The 20,469-nt window shown below is 35.4% G+C and overlaps 1 protein-coding gene and 1 long non-coding RNA gene across 3 annotated transcripts; both read right to left on the bottom strand.

Moving 5' to 3' along the window:
- Positions 1 to 3,086: 3,086 nt before the first annotated feature.
- Positions 3,087 to 11,029, bottom strand: LOC125257012. 2 transcript variants are annotated; one of them, XR_007182229.1, is made up of 5 exons: positions 10,930 to 11,029; positions 10,562 to 10,710; positions 9,640 to 9,782; positions 9,422 to 9,513; positions 3,087 to 3,194 (listed from the first exon to the last, which is right to left on the bottom strand). It is a non-coding gene; the product is annotated as an uncharacterized LOC125257012 (long non-coding RNA). The 2 variants fall into 2 exon arrangements; XR_007182228.1 differs by lacking the exon at positions 10,562 to 10,710.
- A 3,673-nt stretch (positions 11,030 to 14,702) lies between these two features.
- Positions 14,703 to 19,279, bottom strand: tdo2b (tryptophan 2,3-dioxygenase b). The gene is made up of 12 exons (XM_048173355.1): positions 19,123 to 19,279; positions 18,850 to 18,952; positions 18,596 to 18,686; positions 18,421 to 18,491; positions 18,146 to 18,273; positions 17,698 to 17,884; positions 17,479 to 17,586; positions 17,273 to 17,384; positions 16,120 to 16,177; positions 15,942 to 16,021; positions 15,776 to 15,866; positions 14,703 to 15,466 (listed from the first exon to the last, which is right to left on the bottom strand). Exons 1-12 carry the CDS (start codon positions 19,155 to 19,157, stop codon positions 15,307 to 15,309), a joined length of 1,224 nt encoding a protein of 407 aa, XP_048029312.1. The 5' UTR covers positions 19,158 to 19,279; the 3' UTR covers positions 14,703 to 15,306.
- Positions 19,280 to 20,469: the final 1,190 nt, after the last annotated feature.

Consider the following 20,469-nt stretch of genomic DNA (forward strand, 5'->3'; position numbering starts at 1 on the left):
ACAGCAGGAGAGAGGAGGAGGAGGAGTTCGGTCCACTCATGTCTCCTTCAGTGCTTCATCTATGCTGCTATATAGCGATGTTAGGCCCTGAAACACTTTAACATAATAGCTATATTTATTGATAAATAATCAACGTTTACCTGATGAACATGATTATGTTTAATGCGTCCAATTGTGAGTGATGCAAATGTTGTTGTGCGCCTTTTAAAGATGCGTAACGACACCACTATTATAGAACACAAAAATAAGAAAATAACTTAAAAGACGCATGGCGTTTTAACAAGCGTGCTTCGTGGCTAATATATGCATTATTAATGGCCCTAGTAATAATATTTGCATATATTCATTTATTTATTTTTTTTACTTCCATTAATACATTATTACATACATTAATTACAAGCATTATTACATGATATAGGCCTACTGTAATACAGTCCAATAGTCAGAAATATCATGAAACAACTTCATGTCTTCATATTTGAATGTATATAAAATCTTTATATAATGTTTGCGAAATCTTAATGGAAAATTACAAAAACAACACTTTTTTTCTTGCACTTAAAAAAAAACTCCTCAGTTTCTATTATTGTTTCCATTGCAAAAGCATAATATATTAAATTGGAACCATTTTTAATTAGCTGCTTCAGGATCTTTTTTATTTTATTCATTTAAATTTATTTTTTATTATTTAATTTTTAATTATTTATTCAATGATGAGTGCAAATACCAACTTCCCAGGTTTATTCCTGCAATAATTTTTTTTTTTTTTTTTTTTTTTTTTTTTGCAGAAAGTTTAGTTACCTTGGAAACTAAGTGGGTAACATTTTTGTGAGTAAATGTGCATGTCACATGGAGCACTGCGGTTTGGTTGGGCAGAAGCAGAAAGACGCTCTTTGTGGAGTTTTACTATGGGAACAACATGCAGGGAGAGAATGAGACATTCTAATGAGGTTTTGCAGCAAAGAGCCGTGTTTGTGTGTGTGTGTGTGTGTGTGTGAGAGAGAGAGAGAGAGAGAGAGAGAGAGACTCAAATGTAAACAGTTGTCAAGAGCTGAGAGATGAAAGTTTGAGTGAGAGAGAATAAACGAGACATCTGACAATGTTTTTTTCTCTTCCAGAGGGGGAGGGTAAATCTCTTTTCACATCTGCATCTCATCTACATGTAGACCAATTGACAAGGCGAGAGAGAGAAAGAAAGAAAGAAAGAATGAAGAGGAACATATGAAAGCCAAAAAAGAACGCCACTCCCTCATGCATGTTTGTGTCTTTGAAAGAGAAACAGCGCCACCCATGTGCAGATTTTGGTGTAGAACATGTGACCAGGCTCACTATTTGCTCACTTACAACTTAATTAGGACACTCATCAACTAATCCCATAACTAATCACAGTCATGAGTTTTCATACTTCTGTATAACAGAATGCAATTCGTTCCTTCTACAAAATGTTGGCCAATTGTGTGGCTCATATACATGCTACCGTTCAAACGTTTGAGGTCACTAAGATTTTCTTTAATGAAAGATTAATACTTTTATTCACCAAAGACATTAAATTGATCAAAGAGAGAGTAAAGACATTTATAATGTTACAAAAGATTTCGATTTCAAACAAATGCTGTTCTTTTGAACTTTCATCATGGTTTCCACATAAATATTAAGCAGCACAACTGTTTTCAACGCTGATAATGATAAGAAATGTTTCTTGAGCAGCAAATCAGAATGATTTCTGAAGGATCATGTGTCACTAAAGACTGGAGTATTGGAACAAATGTCGCTTTGCCATCACGTGAATGAATTACATTTTAAAGTTATTTTAAATTGTAATAATATTTCACAATATTACTGTTTATACTTTATTTTTTGACCATTAGATAAAATCTTACAGACCCCAAACTTTTGAATGATAGTGTATGTAACTTTTGTACGGTGAAAACTGATAAGTGGATATTTGTAATATCAACATTAGTTGTTGACCTTGTTAGTGAAGGTTTAAAAAAGGCATAGAACGGCTCTCCTATAATGTGTGGCATTTGAGGGCTGAAAATGAATGAAAAAGGCTGGTTACACATGTATTACTTAAACAATTAGCTGCTAAAAAAACATATTGGTCGACCACTAATCCGAATATTGGGTGAGATAAGAGTCTCAAAGTCTATTGTGGTTACAGGCCTAACGCAGTCAAACAGCCTCTGGTTTGAGACCCATAACATGAAGCTGCTGTAAATCAATTATACATAATCATACATTTTTCTGTAGAATAATACTTCACTTGGGACGGTGAATATCTGGAGTTAATGAACAATGCTTTGTGTCTGGGTTAATGTCTCCCATTAGCACTACAGTAAATTCAAGATGACGCTTTTCAACCTCATCAGTCATTCGTGTACACAACAACAGACTCGCATGACTATGTGAGGGGACGAAAAAACATTCATTTCTTTTGAAAAAGTCCAAGCGAGAGCAGCTACATTTTGAATGGGAAAGAATGACGGTAAAATGGGTAAAGTGAAGACACTACATTCATTGTACATCCAGCAGTGCTGCGTAGAGTAGAGGGAAAAAAGCAGTATGGTCCACCAAAAGAGGAATATTTTTTTCCTCTTTCGGTCTGTGATGAACATGGCATGAGCTGGAACATCACAGAGATGCAGAGGGGGAGATCAGGGTGGTCCCTAGTCATGGTTCTTCACAAAAGAAAATAAATAAATAAAAATACTGTGGTGGTACCATGGTAATACATGATGTTTACATGGTACTCTAAGGTACTATATGGTAATATCATGATACATGATTATGCTTCGGAGAGATTCATGGTGAAATTGTGAAATGGGATGTTTATGTTTTGGATCAAAATAGTTGCCTGGTGGCAACTGAAGGGAAATGGGTGTGTTTTCCCCCTGAAGAAAGGATTCATTTCTGCTTGAAAATTCTATTACAAGAGACCAATGTTTGGCCAGAGCTCAGCGAGCTTTTTCCACTGATCTCATTCGCTTTTCTTTTTTCTTCCATGGAAGACAGAAAAAATCATTTTGCACCCTAAGACTGAGGGAAAAGGGGGGAAAGCATCTGGTAATAATCAGGATTTAATAGTGGAGGCTTACTGTAAATCTGCGAAGAATCTGACAGCTGCGCTGGTTCGTTCGGCCTGGGCAGCAGGATGGGGACTTCATCGAGGTGAATGACATCAGGAATATTCGCTATTATGTGCGAGAGAGAAGCATACTGTGAGAATACAGAGCAAAAATCAGCAGTAATAATATATGGGAGATTTAAGAGCTTTTGCTGAACAGACGAGAAGAAAGTTCAAAGTACGAGGCAGACTGACAGGTCAAAGGGCACAGCCCCTAAAATAAATGCTATGCTAAACGTGGGGGTGAGGATGGGGTTAAATTTGACCTTTGGTTGCCTGGGGAGCCTCAAAAGTTTAGATTACAATCACAAAACAGCAGGTAACATAAACACCCCAAACACTATCCAATATGTACAGTGGCATGAAAAAGTATGTAAACCCCTTGCAGAATCTGTGAAACTGAGAATTATTTTAATAAAATAAGAGGGATAATAAAAAATGCAGGTTATTTTTTTGTTTAGTAAGTAAGATATTTTACATAAAAGATGTTTGCATTTAGTTCACAAGACAAAACAATAGCTGAATTTATTAAAATAACCCCATTCATAAGTATGTGAACCATTGATTCTCAATACTGTGTGTGGTTACCTGATGATCCACGACTGTTTTTTTGTTTTGTGATGGTTGTTCATGAGTCTCTTGTTTGTCCTGAGCAGTTAAACTGAGCTCTGTTCTTCAGAAAAATCCTCCAGCTCCTGCAGATTCATCAGTTTTCAAGCATTTTTGCATATTTGAACCCTTTCCAGCAGTGACTATAGGATTTTGAGATGGGATTTTAGGATTTCACTGATGCTCCAGAAGGAAACACGATGCATTAAGAGCTGGGGGGTGAAAACTTTTGAACAGGATGAAGATGTCACAATTTTTCTTATTTTGTTTAAATATCATTGTTTTTTATTTAGTGCTGCCCTTCGGAACCAACAGAAGATACTTGCATGTTTCCCGGCAGAAAAATTAAGTACAGTTTACCTTGATATTTGAATTCAAAAGTTTTCACCCCTCGGCTCTTAATGCATCGTGTTTCCTTCTGGAGCATCAGTGAATGTTTGAACCTTTATTAATAGTTGAGTTTGAGTCCCTCAATTGTCCTCAGTGTGAAAGGATGAATCTCAAAATCATACAGTCACTGCTGGAAAGGGTTCAAATATGCAAAAATGCTTGAAAACTGATGAATCTGCAGGACCTGGAGGAATTTTCTGAAGAACAGAGCTCAGGACAAACAAGAGACTCATGAAGAACCATCACAAAACAAAAAAACAGTCGTAGATCATCAGGTAACCACACACAGTATTGAGAATCAATGGTTCACATACTTATGAATGGGGTTATTTTAATAAATTCAACTATTGTTTTGTCTTCTGAACTAAATGCAAACATCTTTTATGTAAAATATCTTACTCAGGACAGTACTAAACAAAAAATAACATGCATTTTTTATTATCCCTCTTATTTTATTAAAATAATTCTCATTTTCACAGATTCTGCAAGGGGTTCACATACTTTTTCATGCCACTGTGTGTGTATATATATATATATATATATATATACAGTCAAAGCAAAATTTATTCAGACACCTTGGACATTTCATTCATTAATACAGTTTATTCACTATAATTAAAAAAAATTATAATTAAAATATGACAAAAAAAAAAAAAAAATCTGAAAAAATTAATTTTAATTATGTCAGATTACACTTAAGCAAAACATGGTCAGGTAAAAGTGTCTGAATAATTTTTGGTTCCAAATTTTTATCAATTTTACTGGTTGTCCACTGTATGAAGAATTTTTGGGTATAATATGTCACAGTTTACTTTATTTTGCTATCCTAACTTACATAACTGAACTATAGTGTCCTGCACACACTAGTAAAAATATATCAAAAATATCAAAATTGTCTGAATAATTTTTGGTTTGACTACCGTTACATGTACATATAAAATCAAGATGGTATTTTTAAATAAAAAACAACAAAACCTGTAATATTCAATAAATATTCAATAAGTTATATATAGTAAATATTACAATTTAAAATAACTTTAAATAACTTTCTACATTAATATATTTTAAAATGTAATTTATTCCTGTGTATTTTTTGTAAAACCTTTTATAACATTATGTCTTTACTGTCACTTTTAATCAACTTAACGCAAATAAATAAATTATTTTTTATATTTTATATATAATACAAATATTATACATATGTTTGCAGCATTCCAATGGTTCATGTGCCTTTAGGGACACAATTTAAATGAATTTTTATTGCACTTTATGTTATTTATGCATATGACATCATTTTTCCAGCTCTGTAGATATGGCGAGACGGACTCTGGAATTCTGGGAGGTTTTGTCTATAGTAAGGGAGAGACAGACGAAAGCATTGATCTGCAAAAGACAATAATCCATGTGTTTGACCTTCTGCTTGTGAATAATTCATCACTGAAGGATTTTGTCGGAGCTTTGGGAAAAATCCCAACTTTTTATCAAATGAATACCCTGGCCTTCCTTACCAGATCCTATCCAAATAGGAAAGCCTGGGAGATTTCCATGGGATGAGATCATAAGCTCTTGAGAACTGCTGCAAGCACATTTGAATACAGATGCCAATTTCATTAGAAGTACGAAAACTTTTATAGCATGTGCATGAAACAGAATGATAAAGGAGCCTCATTATGCAATATAATCCAAAGTAATCTGTGTGGATAAGATCATTATTTATGTTGCAGAAGAATAATTCTGCTCCATTTCCTCTAGCGATTTAAAGACTTTGAGATGGCGAACAGATGTTGTCACATGGTTTTGCAGACATTAGATTGCCTTTCTCATGTTGTGGGGGCAAGGATAGGTTAATTCAGGTGATATGTGGCCATATTAATGAGAAAATAAACTGATCCCAGACTGCACAGACGCATACTAGTGTTATTCTCCTGTTTTATGCTTCAGCAAAACCATGATGAAACCGTTCTCAGCTTTTCTAAATCATGTGATCATGTGACAGAACGAGGCAGGCACACAATTACAGCGCTGTAAAGTCTGGAAAACACATTAGTACAAAAACACCTGTGAGGAGAGGATAAGCACAGGCATTACATAGAGAACAACTTTAAATAAAATGAAATTATTAAAAACTACTATTACTAATATGGGGTGTGCACAGACTACTAGCCATAAACGTCAGCACATAACTCTTCCCTCCCTGTTTGTGTTCTGGACATGAAATGCAGCTCAGATCATGTGATGGTGTGTCATAGGCTTACATTATAAAAGGGACTGATGAAGACCAGAATATTATGGAGATTTGGGGAGGACTCTTGTTTCCTTTAGCCATAAGTAACACCCTAGCAACCACACAGAACATCTTAGCAACCACAGAAGTTAAAAACATGAGCAAACAGTTTTTTTTTTCCAGGGATATACTGTATACAATATTGTTTAAAGTGGAGTTGATACGATTTGTTTTATATATTTTTGAAAGAAGTCTCTTATGCTCACCATGGCTACATTTATTTGATCAAAAATACAGTAAAAACAGTAATATTAATAGAGCTTAAAATGTAATTGAAACATTTATTATTATCAATGTTGAAAACCATTGTGCAGCTTAATAGGTTTGTGGAAGCTGTTCATTCTTTGATGACTAGAAAGAACAGCATTTATTTGAGAAATATGTTTTGTAACAATATAAAAGTCTTTATTTTGATAAATTTAATGTATCCCTGATGAATAAGTTTTAATTTCTTTCAAGAAAAAAATAAAATCCTACTGACCCCAAACTTTTGATCAGGCATAACATTATGACTACTGACAGGTGAATAACACTGATTATCTCTTCATCACGGCACCTGTTAGTGACTGGGATATATTAGGCAGCAAGTGAACATTTTGTCCTCAAAGTTGATGTATTAGAAGCAGGAAAAATGGGCAAGCGTAAGGATTTGAGCGAGTTTGACAAGAGCCAATTTGTGATGGCTAGACAACTGGCTAGACGATGCTGGGTCAGAGCATCTCCAAAACTGCAGCTCTTGTGGGGTGTTCCCAGTCTGCAGTGGTCACTATCTATCAAAAGTGGTCCAAGGAAGGAACAGTGTTGAACTGGCAACAGGGTCATGGGCGGCCAAGGCTCATTGATGCACGTGGGGAGCGAAGGCTGGCCCGTGTGGTCCGATCCAACAGACGAGCTACTGTAGCTCAAATTACTCAAGAAGTTAATGCTGGTTCTGATAGAAAGGTGTCAGAATACACAGTGCATCGCAGTTTGTTGCGTATGGGGCTGCATAGCCGCAAACCAGTCAGCGTGCCCATGCTGACCCCTGTCCACCGCCGAAAGCACCAACAGTGAGCATCAGAACTGAACCACCGAGCGATGGAAGAAAGTGGCCTGGTCTGATGAATTACGTTTTCTTTTACATCACATGGATGGCAGTGTGATGCTTTGGGCAATGTTCTGCTGGGAAACCTTGGGTCCTGCCATCCATGTGGATGTTACTTTGACACGTACCACCTACCTAAGCATTGTCGCAGACCATGAACACCCTTTCATGGAAACGGTATTCGCTGGTGGCTGTGGCCTCTTTCAGCAGGATAATGCGCCCTGCCACAAAGCAAAAGTGGTTCAGGAATGGTTTGAGGAGCACAACAACGAGTTTGAGGTGTTGACTTGGCCTCCGAATTCCCCAGATCTCAATCCAGTCGAGCATCTGTGGGATGTGCTGAACAAACAAGACCGATCCATGGAGGCTCCACAACTTACAGGACTTAAAGGATCTTCTGGTAACATCTTAGTGCAGATACCACAGCACACCTTCAGGGGTCTAGTGGAGTCCATGCCTCAATGGGTCAGGGCTGTTTTGGCAGCAAAAGGGGGACCAAAACAATATTAGGAAGGTGGTTATAATGTTATGCCTGATCGGTGTGTATATATATATATATATATATATATATATATATTATTTATTTTTTTTTTTTTTTTTTTTTACGTATATTCCTGTGATGCTGCTTTGAAACAATGTCTGTCTTGTACGGAAGAGGATTAGGGCCAAGCAATAATAAAAAAATAAAACCATCTCGAGATTAAAGTTGTTAAATTTCAAGAAAAAACTTATTAAATTATGAGAAAAAAACTCGTTAAATTTCGAGAAAAAAGTCGAGATAAAATGTTGAGAATAAAGTCATTAAATTACGAGAACCAATTCGTAAAATTATGAGAAAAATGTTGTTAAATTTTGAGAAAAAAGTCGAGATAAAATGTTGAGAATAAACTGATTAAATTATGAGAAAAAAGTCGTTAAATTACGAGAACAAATAATTTAACGACTTTATTCTCATAACTTAATGACTTTATTCTCAACATTTTATCTCGACTTTTTCTCGAAATTTAACGAGTTTATTCTCAACATTTTATTTCGACTTTTTTCTCGAAATTTAACGAGTTTTTTCTCGAAATTTAACAACTTTAATCTCAAGATGGTTTTATTTTTTTATTATTGCTTGGCCCTAATCCTCTTCCGTAGTTTTGAAAAGTGCTGCTTAAATAAATTTGAATTACCTATAGACCCATAAAGCTTTGCATGATCTGTATTCCAAAATAAAGCATATATATTATCCCATCATATGTAAATTGATAATATAATGATCATTTTAAAAGTGTAAAATAGGCCTACATAAAATATGATGCAATACAACAAAATGGAGGAATGTGTACAATCAGTGCTAAATTTCAACAGAATCAAGTCAGGACTCAATTGAACAAATGAATCTTAGCTTGTCAGTATTAGTTCTTTAGTGTTCTGGCATGAATATTAGTGGGTTGAGGGAGAATAAACTGTGAGCACTGCAATTTTGGTACAGTATATCCTATAAAAAGAGACGGCATGTTGAATAGGATGTTTTTCGGTGCCCAATCTGTGAGTGTTTGTCTAGAGTGTGTCATGGAAAAATGAACAGTGCTTAGATGAATCTGCACTTAATTAAATCACCTCCTAAGGGGTAATTGTACTGAAAGAGAGAATGAGAATAAAATTCTCACCACAAGAGGCTAATCACTCTACAAATACCTCTTCAAGGATCAATTTGAACCAGTCTCACGCTTAAAGGGCCGCAGCTAATTAAACACAGGCCTGAGCTGTACTCAAAAAGCTGTGCGCGCAGTGACACTGCCATTAATCTTAAAGTGCTGTCTGCCAACCAGATGGAGAAATCTAGTGGAGTAACTTTTGCTCTCGTTCCTCTCCCAAACCACGGGACATTAGAGCACAATGTTTACCGAACATGATTTGATCCGAGAGGGGCTGCATTTACCAAAAAAAGCAACATGTATTGAGACTTCCACAGAAATGTTGTGCAGCGGAATCACTTCAGCTTCTCCAGAGAAGACACTGGATGGCCAAAATCTACAAAGACAATGAATACACCACAGCGCACGATGACAGATTAATGATAACATCCCGAACTACCTTCCACAGAAACATTTATATTTCACAAGAAACATTTAGACAGCTAAATTTCTGATGAATTACACTGGCATTGAGCAAGTTTTCTTAACACCATCGCTCCTCTGCATGTCGCCACAGCTGTGAGCTCTGTCTGTATGTTTCTGTTTCCCTTAGTGGTCCAGCTCTGGTGTTGACAGCTTTTGATTGGAGATAACAGCAGGAAATACCTGTAGGAGGGGAACAATCAACTGTGATACTAAGGGGGACTAATTGGATATCTCAAATGAGACTGATTTCCTGAGCTGGAGTCCAACCCAGTCAAAATATGTCTCCTACTAATTATAGGCAGTTATAAACATGATTTAAAAAGCTGTTTTCCTTCCCCAAAGCTTACAACAGAAGATAAAACAAAACGACCTCTCAATTTACTGTTGGATACATTCTGCCCTCTAGTGGACAACTGAAACATGGTCTGTAATTTGAAAGTGAAACTTTCTGCCATTGAGATGACTACTATGTCCCAATCAACTGTACACACACACACACACACACATATACATAAATACATTATATATATATATACATATATATATATATATATATATATATATATATATATATATATATATATAGCTCCATCCATCCATCTCACTCTAAAAAACACTGGGTTAAAAACAACCCAAGGGATGAGTAAATATAGGACAGAACACATGTTGAGTTAATTTAACCCAGCATAATGGTTTAATTCATTTTACTATAGCCTAATACTAGCTATAACTATACTTTTTTTTTTACTTTATACGTGATTTAATGTTAATCCTAAATCTTAATATTAATCTTAAATCCTCTAAACTATTTTTAAATACTACCACTGGTTTGCATGATAATTCCTTCATTTTCGATCATACTTTGTATAGCATATTTTATATTGTTTTTTAATACATATTGCCTACATTTAAGCTCGTTTAACGAATATTATAATTAAAAATTAAACATTTAGAAGTACTTCAAGTGAAATCGACCAGTCTCTGTTGTCCTGGTTCCACCGTAAAGTCGTTGGATCTCGTGCCGGAGATGGATCGCGTTCGGCGGGGGAACTGCTAGCTTCAGACCGCCGCCCAGACAGCCGAAAAATGCTGTGACTAATTCCATAACCTGGCCATTAATAGTCAGAGTACAATTCTGAGAACATATTTTAACATCCTAAGTATTTATTTAATAAAAGCATAAAATCTTATGCAAAGTAGGCTATCAGGCGTTTCCATTCCATCACGCGAAAAGACCGACGCCGACACTCGTTTAGGTGAAAATTTAACGATATACAGAACAGTAACGAATTTTTCGATAAAAAATAAAACTTAGGCCTACACAAACCTGTATTTTGCCGAAGACAAGCACCAATTTGATGGAACTAACGTTACACTGCTCTCTCCTGAAGAAAAGCCCGCGATAAATAATTCAACCCCTGGGTTGTTATGTCTGACCCAGGATCTGGGTGTTAAAGGTGCTAAAGAGGATGTTTTGTTTTATACATTTTTGCAATATTACTTGAAACTGTCTTTACTAACTGATAAAAGACTAGGTGCACTGAAAGGAATAATATTAATATACATCATCTGTGCACGAGGTAGGGCCTTAAAAACATCAGCCAATCGATTGGCCCTCTGGCTTGTCAATCACTGCCATAGAGTGGATGACGCATTTTTGTAGGCAAAACCCGGAAGCGAGTTAGCATTTTAGGACTTCCGGTTCCAACGCCGTAAAGTCTATGGTTTTTTTAAATGGGTTTTTGCTAAATCGCCTGAAATAAGGTCTGTGGTGAACAAAGCCTCTAAATACTTTCACGTTTTGATCTATGACATAAAACACACCAGTTATAACCCACTTGTGATTTTTTAAACTTTTACTGTGTCTTAAAATCGGCGGTTGCTAACAAATTGCTAAAAGGGACTACTTCCTTTGGCGGGGACTTTAGACGTCATCATGATAAACAGGACATTTGGACAGCATTTCTCATGAAAAAGTGGATAAGTATTCATACACAGCGCAGATCATAATCAGTGAGCATGTTTTTAAATAGAGTTGTTTTCTAAATAAAGTTTGAGGAAGCTTGGTGACGACGTTGATCCGCGACCAGGGTGTGCTGTAGTCCGTTTATAGCCTACTGTTAGCCTTTTATATCTGACGACTTTATTTAGGCTTCAAAATCTATAAATGTTGTGTTAACTTGTAAAGATTATCTTGATAGAAAAAACGTGTAAGTGTCATAACCCTTTGTTAAACACAGAGCTTATTATCTGCGATTTTCCAAAAGTCTATGGGAAAAATTAATAGGCTTTCAGTCGAGGGAACCCGTGCGCCGCTAACTTCTGGGTGGCCTACAAAAACGCGTCATCCCTGGGGCACTCTATAACGTTCCTTGTGAAAGACGTGCGTGGATTGGCCCTCTGGCTTGTCAATCACTGCCATGACGTTCCTTGTACTGCGTGCTCCAGTAACTTTCCACACTCTACAGGCGCCGCATGCAATGTTTTTGTCAGGAGACAGGAGTAACAACTGCAGATTATGAGTTACCTGCGGTGAGTCCGACATAATGAATCCACTAACACGACACAGCGAATGCCGGTGGTAAACACTCTTGTTCCAATATCGTGCACGAGTTTTGGGAGGCGTTCCCTCGAAATGAGCTGTGAAGGAGGGGGGTTGTTCTTACGCATGCGCTCATTTCAAAAACTCACTAACGGTCTTTGGATTCTCAGTCGACGAAAAGATCCTCTTTAGCACCTTTAAGTCTTCATGTAGACAAGAAGCACAAAACTGTGTATTCCTCTTAGGAAACTTTAATAACTAATATGAACAAGCAGGATAACATGCATGCACATGCTCAGCATTCTTTCTCACTCTTCTCACTTACTTCCTATGTATATATCTAACTCAAGAAGCTCACGTGCCATCTAGTGGTGCATTAAAGGTACAATATGTAATAATTTTGTCCGCTAAAGGTCGCTAGAAGCCTATTCAAAACAGAGGCGTAGCTTGATGACGTCAAGTTTTAGAGCGGAATCTTGGGACATATGGTCTCCACCTCAACGGACGGTGCAAAAGAATAGGGATTGGAGTCGGGAAGAAATCATATTCATGGATGCGATTATTAACTTTACTGTAGTATGAAGCAGAGCAGGACCGAGTGTTGTGGGAGCTGAACGAGGCCGCTGGAGCAATTGCGATGGCGTTGATAAATGGCATGCAATTAATTTTAAAACTTATTGTATGATGGAGAAAATGCTATTGTTAATAAAAATAAAAATAAAGCTGCATCTGATTATTCTATGTTAGCTATTTGACAAAATAGTGTTTTTATCTGAGGCATGGTAAAGCATGGTACTCGCAAAAAATCAAGAAAATTTATTTAAACAATAAGACTAAACGTGTTGAGCTATATAACAAAAAATAGTTTTCTGTCTATAAATATATGAAAACAGTTGTTCCCTTTTCTGTTAAAACGTGTAATATATTAAAGCGTCTTTGGTGTTTCCATGGTTTCTACAAAATAAAACCGGAAAACAAGGGTAACGCAGGTATGACACAATTGACAGGCGACTCCTCACACGTCCCGGAGCCTTGGTTAAAATTGCAATTTTCTCACGATTTACAAATAGTTGGAAACATTTGGGATATTGTAAGTACTCAAGTGACCAAAATATATAACACTGGCCTAGTGGTTTTTGGATATTTTACTGCAAAAATATTACATATTGCACCTTTAATGTAAGGACATCACACTGGGTAACACAAAAACTACACAAACACTGGAAAAATAACCCAAAAGGCTCAACTGTCATTCTATCTATGAATTGGAAAAGCCCTTTCCAAATAAATAAAACATATAGGGCCTACAATAAGATAATTATGTACTACACTATGTATAAATTTATAGCATTCTATAAAAGAATATAGTATGCTACATTTGCTCTTTTTAACAGACCTAATGACTGTGCACTTCTGTTATTTTCTATGCAAACACTCCATCAGCAGGTTCATGCCCTCTGTACATCTGATGTGGACAGTGCAGTTAATTTTTGAACAGAACTCACATGTTGTTTCCCTTCTACATATTACACACATCATTGTATATGGCCACACAACTCACACAAGCTTTGAGACAAAGTGTACTACAGGTTAACTGAATGATCTTGAAAGTTTGTGAATGAACCCTAAAGAAGATGTCATATACATAAACAAATAGTCAACTAATCGATTGTGCCTTTAGACTGTTCAGTAAAAAAATATCACTCTGGGATGCGTTTCCCAAAGCGAACTATGGTCACAAGATCCGTCGTTACCAGTAGAGTTCATGGGACTTACGACCATACGTTTCTTATGGGAAACGCACCCCTGGTTGAGAGTAAATTTTAGGAAAGAATTCATAACCAAATTCATTCTCTCATATATAATATAAGCTTGAAATTGTAGACATTTAGCAGTTCATTTATGACAAGTGGCAATAATAAAAAATACAAAAATGTGCCTTGAACGAAAATAGTTGTCAAATGTGTTTTTAGATACTATATCCAGTGTTTTTAAGATACTATGTCCAACATTTACACTTTAACCTTTTAGAGGATTTACAGTCATGTCTATTTGTCTTGGATGACTAACTAGACATGACAGCAGTAAATCAGTTTAGGGTGGGTACAGGTCAGGGTCAAAGTATTTATCATGAGAGAGAATCTTACAGAATCTTACAAACTTACAAGTTACAATAACCCAGATATTTATAGTTTTATACTTCTTTTTAATGAAACACAAAACAATATAACACTTTACAATATGTCCTCATTTGTTACCATTAGTTAATGCATCGACTAAAAATGAGGAATATATTTTAAAACAATTTATAAATCTGTTTTAATTAATGTTTGTTCATGTTAGTTCACAGTGAATGTTAACATACAACTTTTAATTTTAAAAAAAATGTATTAGCATTAGTATTTATATTCATATGAATAAATTCTGTTCAGTGTTGTTTCATGCTAACTAATGTAGATAGCTAATTTTAATCAATTAAAACGTACCGTTAGGGTTATATTTTTAGGCATATAAGAAGATTTTAGGAAAAAAAAGTACTTTTTGCATATTTTCACTCATTTGGAGCAGTTCATTTGTTTATTAAGAAGTCAAGGTGGCCCCCAGTTCAAAGCATTAGATTAATGTGACCGCGGTCACACAAATATTTACCAACAGAAGCCGGTGAACTGGGTCAGAGCAAATTCTGGAAAGAATTTAGTCTTTATTTTACAAGTCGTGATGAAAATTAAGATTTGCTTATTAATATACAGTATCTTCACTTAAAACTTCAGGATAAAGTTCAGTATAGTCCAAATGACATTCCATATAATTGTCAAAATACATAACATATATTTACAAATGATCAGACAATATGTATCATTCAAAAATAACTTTTTCGTGGTACAAAAGGCTATTTTTTACATAAATGTTTAAAATATAAATAGTATATACAAGATTTCTTGATTTTTTTTGTATATACACAATTACTTCATCATTAAACTTTCTTTACATCATCTGTAGAGAAGCTTCTAGTTCTTCGTTATCTTAGTAAATCACAATGATGGAGCAAAAAGCACAAACTTTGGCTGATCGATACAGAGTACTTGGCAATATTCTTGAGTTCCTGGACATTTGACATTCCATGTTTCATTTCATCAGCATGGACAAACAAGTCTGATCTCTCTAATCTGAATCCTCACTGCTGCATGAATTGTACGAGCTGTCGTACCACTCGGCCATGTAGGGGAACTTATGGACGTTTGGGTTCAGTTTGGGCACCCATGCACGAGGTACCAGGAATGTCGCCAGGTTGAACAAATCCACAAACACTTTGTAACGGTCACTGAAAGATGAGAGAACGAGGCATCATTGGTTTATGGCAAACCTTCATATTGTGGTCACTCTTATAAGCACTTTTCTGAGGTTAAAGTGTTACTGTTTATCACAGATTTTTATCACCGCATGAAGCCTTCTATCTGCTTCAAACACTTGTGAACCTTATCAGTAGAGATAAGTGGATCATAACTTGAAAAAATTACAAGTAAATGAGTTGTATGAGTAATATTATGACCAAATCAACACAAAACCCCACAGGAAGTGACTTTCACATTGGCACAGAAAAAAAAGCAAAACAAATTTGTGAGACACGCACCTGACAGTGGAGCGCAGGTAATGGTACCCTGAAGATCCACCTGTCCCTGCTTTGCTGCCAATCATTCTGTGCACCATACAGACATGGTTATCTGGAGAGAAAGGTTTGTGATGTTAAATGTGGGATTTGGCTGTTCCTGAATGAGAGCTGAGAATCAAGAACTTACATCTCCACTTGGTCATAAGCGTATCGATCTCCATCAGCGCAGTCAGGAGCTGGAAGGGCACCTGGAAGCGAGGCTCTTCCCTGGAAGGGGAAAAATTAAGGATTAAGCTTTGTCTCCACTGTATAATGCACAAAATAATATTTATATGAATATAGTGGATATTGTATGAACTGCATACCTATAGAAATTGATCATCAGAGCTCCTTGAAGGGCCTTGTAAGAAAGTCTACGTTCACCTTTTGGAAAAAGATTCAAATCTGATTGTTTATTATTGTTTGCATGTATTTACCATATTTATGCACCATGGTAATGAAATGGTACTATACGGTGATGGTAGTGTCCGAAACATGTGGTTACCATCATTTTGCTTTTATATGGGTGAATGAGTCCAGATTAGGCCCTGCCCAAAACGGCACCAGTACCAGTGTTTAGTATTGTTTGTATACTATTTTAGTTTTTATCATTTTAAATTAGCTAATATGTTTATATTTTAATTTCATATTCATTTTTAGTTTTGTTACGCATTTATATTCATTTTTATTATTATATATATTACTATTTAGGTATAATTTACTTTTTGTTTTATTTTTTATTTATTTTTACTTAGTAATTTTAACTTAAATGAAAATTAGAAATGTTGCTTTGGGAACTTACTGCAGTAAGTTTATGTTTTTCATGTAATATTAATATATGATATGATTTTATTTTATTTCAGCTTTATTTTAATTAACAAAAAATGATTTTAATGGACCTTTATCACGTTTCCGGGGTTCTCAGAAATGGAAGTCATCATAGATGGGTAAACTTCTATAGTGGTGAATGGGAAACGGCAATATATATATATTATATATGTGTGTATATATATATATATATATATATATATATATATATATATATATGTGTGTGTGTGTGTGTATATATATATATGTGTATATATTTGCATTCCAATTTGCTCCGATATCAAACGAAAAAAAAAAAAAACATGATAGTGTTTTCACGACTTTCCAAAAAATATACAGAGATTGATTACATAGGTCAGAAGAGAGAACGATATAAAATTTGCCATCACTCCCTCAGCCGTTGTATTAGAAACGCCCTCTTTTTTTGGTCATTTATTGCCAAGGTAATATAACACAAATTATAGCATTATTAATGTGTTAGTTTTTGAAAATTGAAAGATTTGCAATGTTGGTAACCGTTGGAATGTCTCATCACAATCTGTAAAAAGTGTTACAGATTGTTATTATCATTAACTAAAACTATTAACATGATAATAACCCTATTATTAGTCTACACTACCTTAGCGGTTACCGGTGTGGACCAGTCCTCACCTTTGCTTAAAAGATGCTCATGGCGTTTTGGGTCAAATAGGGAAGTGAAGACCTCAGACCGTTTGTTTAGATCCTCTAGAAGCTCCTGCTTTACCTCAGAATCTTCCATTTTCTATCAGTCAAAACAAACCTTCAGCTCAGTAACATAACTGGACAAAACGAATTGGAAAAAAATCGTTGTGATTAAAAATGAGAGCAGAACGAACTTCCAGTTTGTGCTTCTCCATCTTAAGACCCTCTTCGATGTTTGATTGCAGTTTTCCCCAGAAATTGAATCCATCTCTTTCAAGTCCAGGAGTCCTCTCCAGCCATTGCTACGAAACACATAATAGCAGTAATTATGTAAAAATAGTGCCAACAGAATATCCTGAATGGGTCTTTGAAAGAGTTGTGTGTCTTCTGAACCTGAAGATGAGAGGTTTTACCTCCACCAGCTGAAGGAGAGAGGGTTCCTGCTCTGAACTCAGCAGCGTCTCACTCTCATGTTCGTGGAAGTTATCTCTGTAGTGTCGTCGGTTGTAGGGGACTCTCAAATGATCCGCCACACCAATCTTACTCTCCAGAAGACGAAATTGAAGACTCTGGAAGCCCGAGGCCGGGGACAGATACTCCCTACAACACGTACACAACACGGTCAGATTTGTGAATGAATCACTCAAGTGATTCACTGAAAAGATTCAGCTCATTAGATTCACACACAAAATTCGCTCACAAATTATCTTCAGTGATTTCTTTCAACATAAATGTGGATTTTCAATTTCAATTTTTTTGTTTTGCTTTTGAGGCCTGTTGTTTGAGCTGAGGAAACCCGAGCTCATGAGAAAACAAGTATTTTATGAGGTGCCGATTTTGTATGTTGACGGAGACTGTTACCTGAAGTCAAAGAAGTCCAAAGCAGTCATGGTCTCCAAGACAGCAAACTGTTCCACCAGCAGTTTGAAGATCATGGTGATCCTCTGGATCCTGCTCACCACCTTCAGCATGTTTCTCTCATCACGAACCTATGGACAAAGTCCACATTTCTTCATTTTTAATTTCATCATAGAAAAATACATCAACATAAAGTAATAATGATTCAGGTAAAGCCAACACTTTTCTTTAAAGTCACACTTATTTTAGTCAATATTCACTTTGTTAGTTTAACTCACATGGTTTTTAACGAACAGGTCCCGAACTGAATCAAGCTCCCACAATATCTGCTTAAACCACAACTCGTATGCTAAAAGAGAAAACAGCATGACACAGTCAGGATTTGTGGAAATGGAACCTTAAACTGCTAAATATTTTTTGATGTTATATGAGAGCTGAATACATATAGATTACCTTGGTGGGTAACGATGAAGAGATGCTCATCATGGATTTTGTTACCTTTCAATTGACTCTGCAAAACTTGAGCGCTCAGCACCTTGTCAAGCTAACAGCAAACAGATTGACACTATTACACTTTAATGCATTTTCAGCTTTTCTTGCCGTGATTAAATCATTTGCAGCAAAACAGGCTGAAATGTTAGATATGAATAATTAATATTTGGATCAGTACAGATGTCTATAAAGGCTGATGACTTTAAGTTAATTACCTGTAGGTATTCTCCATAGACGATTCCTCCTTTAGTGGCTTTGTTGATGCCCTTTTGGGATTCATCCTCTTCCTCTGCCTGACTGGGCTTACTGGTAAACAATCTAAATTTGAGATTAAAATATATAGATATATATTTTAAAGTTTTTTTTCAGGTAAAAATAAATAAATAAATAAATAAAACATTTTATTTTGACAATTTATTTAATTGAATTCTGACAGGAAATAAGAACATTTAGTTAAAAACAAATTCTAAAACAATAAAAAAACGCACTGATGCTTTCTTCCCAAATACGGACATCCACTCATGTTTTTCCTCAAAATGTCCGAAAGTAATTGATCTTATCAACGTTTACTGAAGGTTATCACAAGGTTCTGGATGTTTCACAGCAAAGTGAAGCATTTAAAGGTTTGCAGTGTCCAATCAAATACTGGATTGCCAAACCCTGCCTATCCAAGCAGATGCACAGGCATGTGAGTCTGTGTGTATGTGTGTGTGTGTGTGTGTGTGTACAGTTTACAGTGATTGTTTTGGATTTTTTTTTTAAATCGAGCCATTTAGACCAGGATTATTATAGTTAATTAAACCTACAACCAAAAAATATAGTTAGTTAAAAAAATTTATAACTGAAATAAAATATAAAATCTTACTTATTTTATTTCAGCTAGCTAAAGCAACATTTCTCATTTTAATTTAATTTAAAATAAAGATGTATAAAACTATATAGACATATTTAAAAATCTAGAATAATGTCAAAACTACAAAAATTAAACCTTTAAAATGAAAAATTATATATACACACACACACACACACACACACACACTCACACATACATGCACACTGTATATAAAGGTAAAAAAAGAATTCAAAATATGAATAAAAACTATAATAGTATCTCAATGATACTAAAATTTAGACCACTTGACAATGCTGTTCAGAGATGTTTTCAAAGCCTGCCTTTTTAAAATGTAAACATTACATTTAAACATATATGTATATATGTATATGTATATATATGTGTGTGTGTGTACTTATATAAATGTACTTGCATTTTGATTTTTTTTTACTTTAGTTTCTACACTAATGGCAGCATACGTTTATGGACAGGTAAATATTTACAAGTCCATATGGTCTTACTCTCTTAAAATTTAACACAAACAGCCAATGGCAGCGCACGACGGTCAGGGGGCTTATCACAACAAGGTCATGTGGGGTTAACACATTTCAGTGTAGAAACTTATGTGGAGGGAATCTAAACACAAGCACATTTTGAAAATGAGACGGCATAAAGTCACAAGCACCTTATCAAATGAAGAACATTTAGATGTAATTCATTTTCAAGACTGTATTAAATGGTCAAAGGTAACTGGACACCAAATTAAATATTCAAGCACATTTGCTGTGTTTGGGACGGGGATTCAACTTTTGGCATCATTGACAGTCGCTTAAAGGCATTTTTATCTGTAATCAAACCTTTTAAGTCACTTAACCTTATTGAGAGAGGTCCTTTTATACCAAGATTGTCCGTTATATAAGAGATGAATTTTGCAGTCGCATTTGTTCCTGTGGAACCATCATCCTCAAACAGTCACAGAACATTACTTGGAGCCTGACCTAAA

Source organism: Megalobrama amblycephala, linkage group LG21, assembly GCF_018812025.1.
Source record: "Megalobrama amblycephala isolate DHTTF-2021 linkage group LG21, ASM1881202v1, whole genome shotgun sequence".
Taxonomy (NCBI): domain Eukaryota; kingdom Metazoa; phylum Chordata; class Actinopteri; order Cypriniformes; family Xenocyprididae; genus Megalobrama; species Megalobrama amblycephala.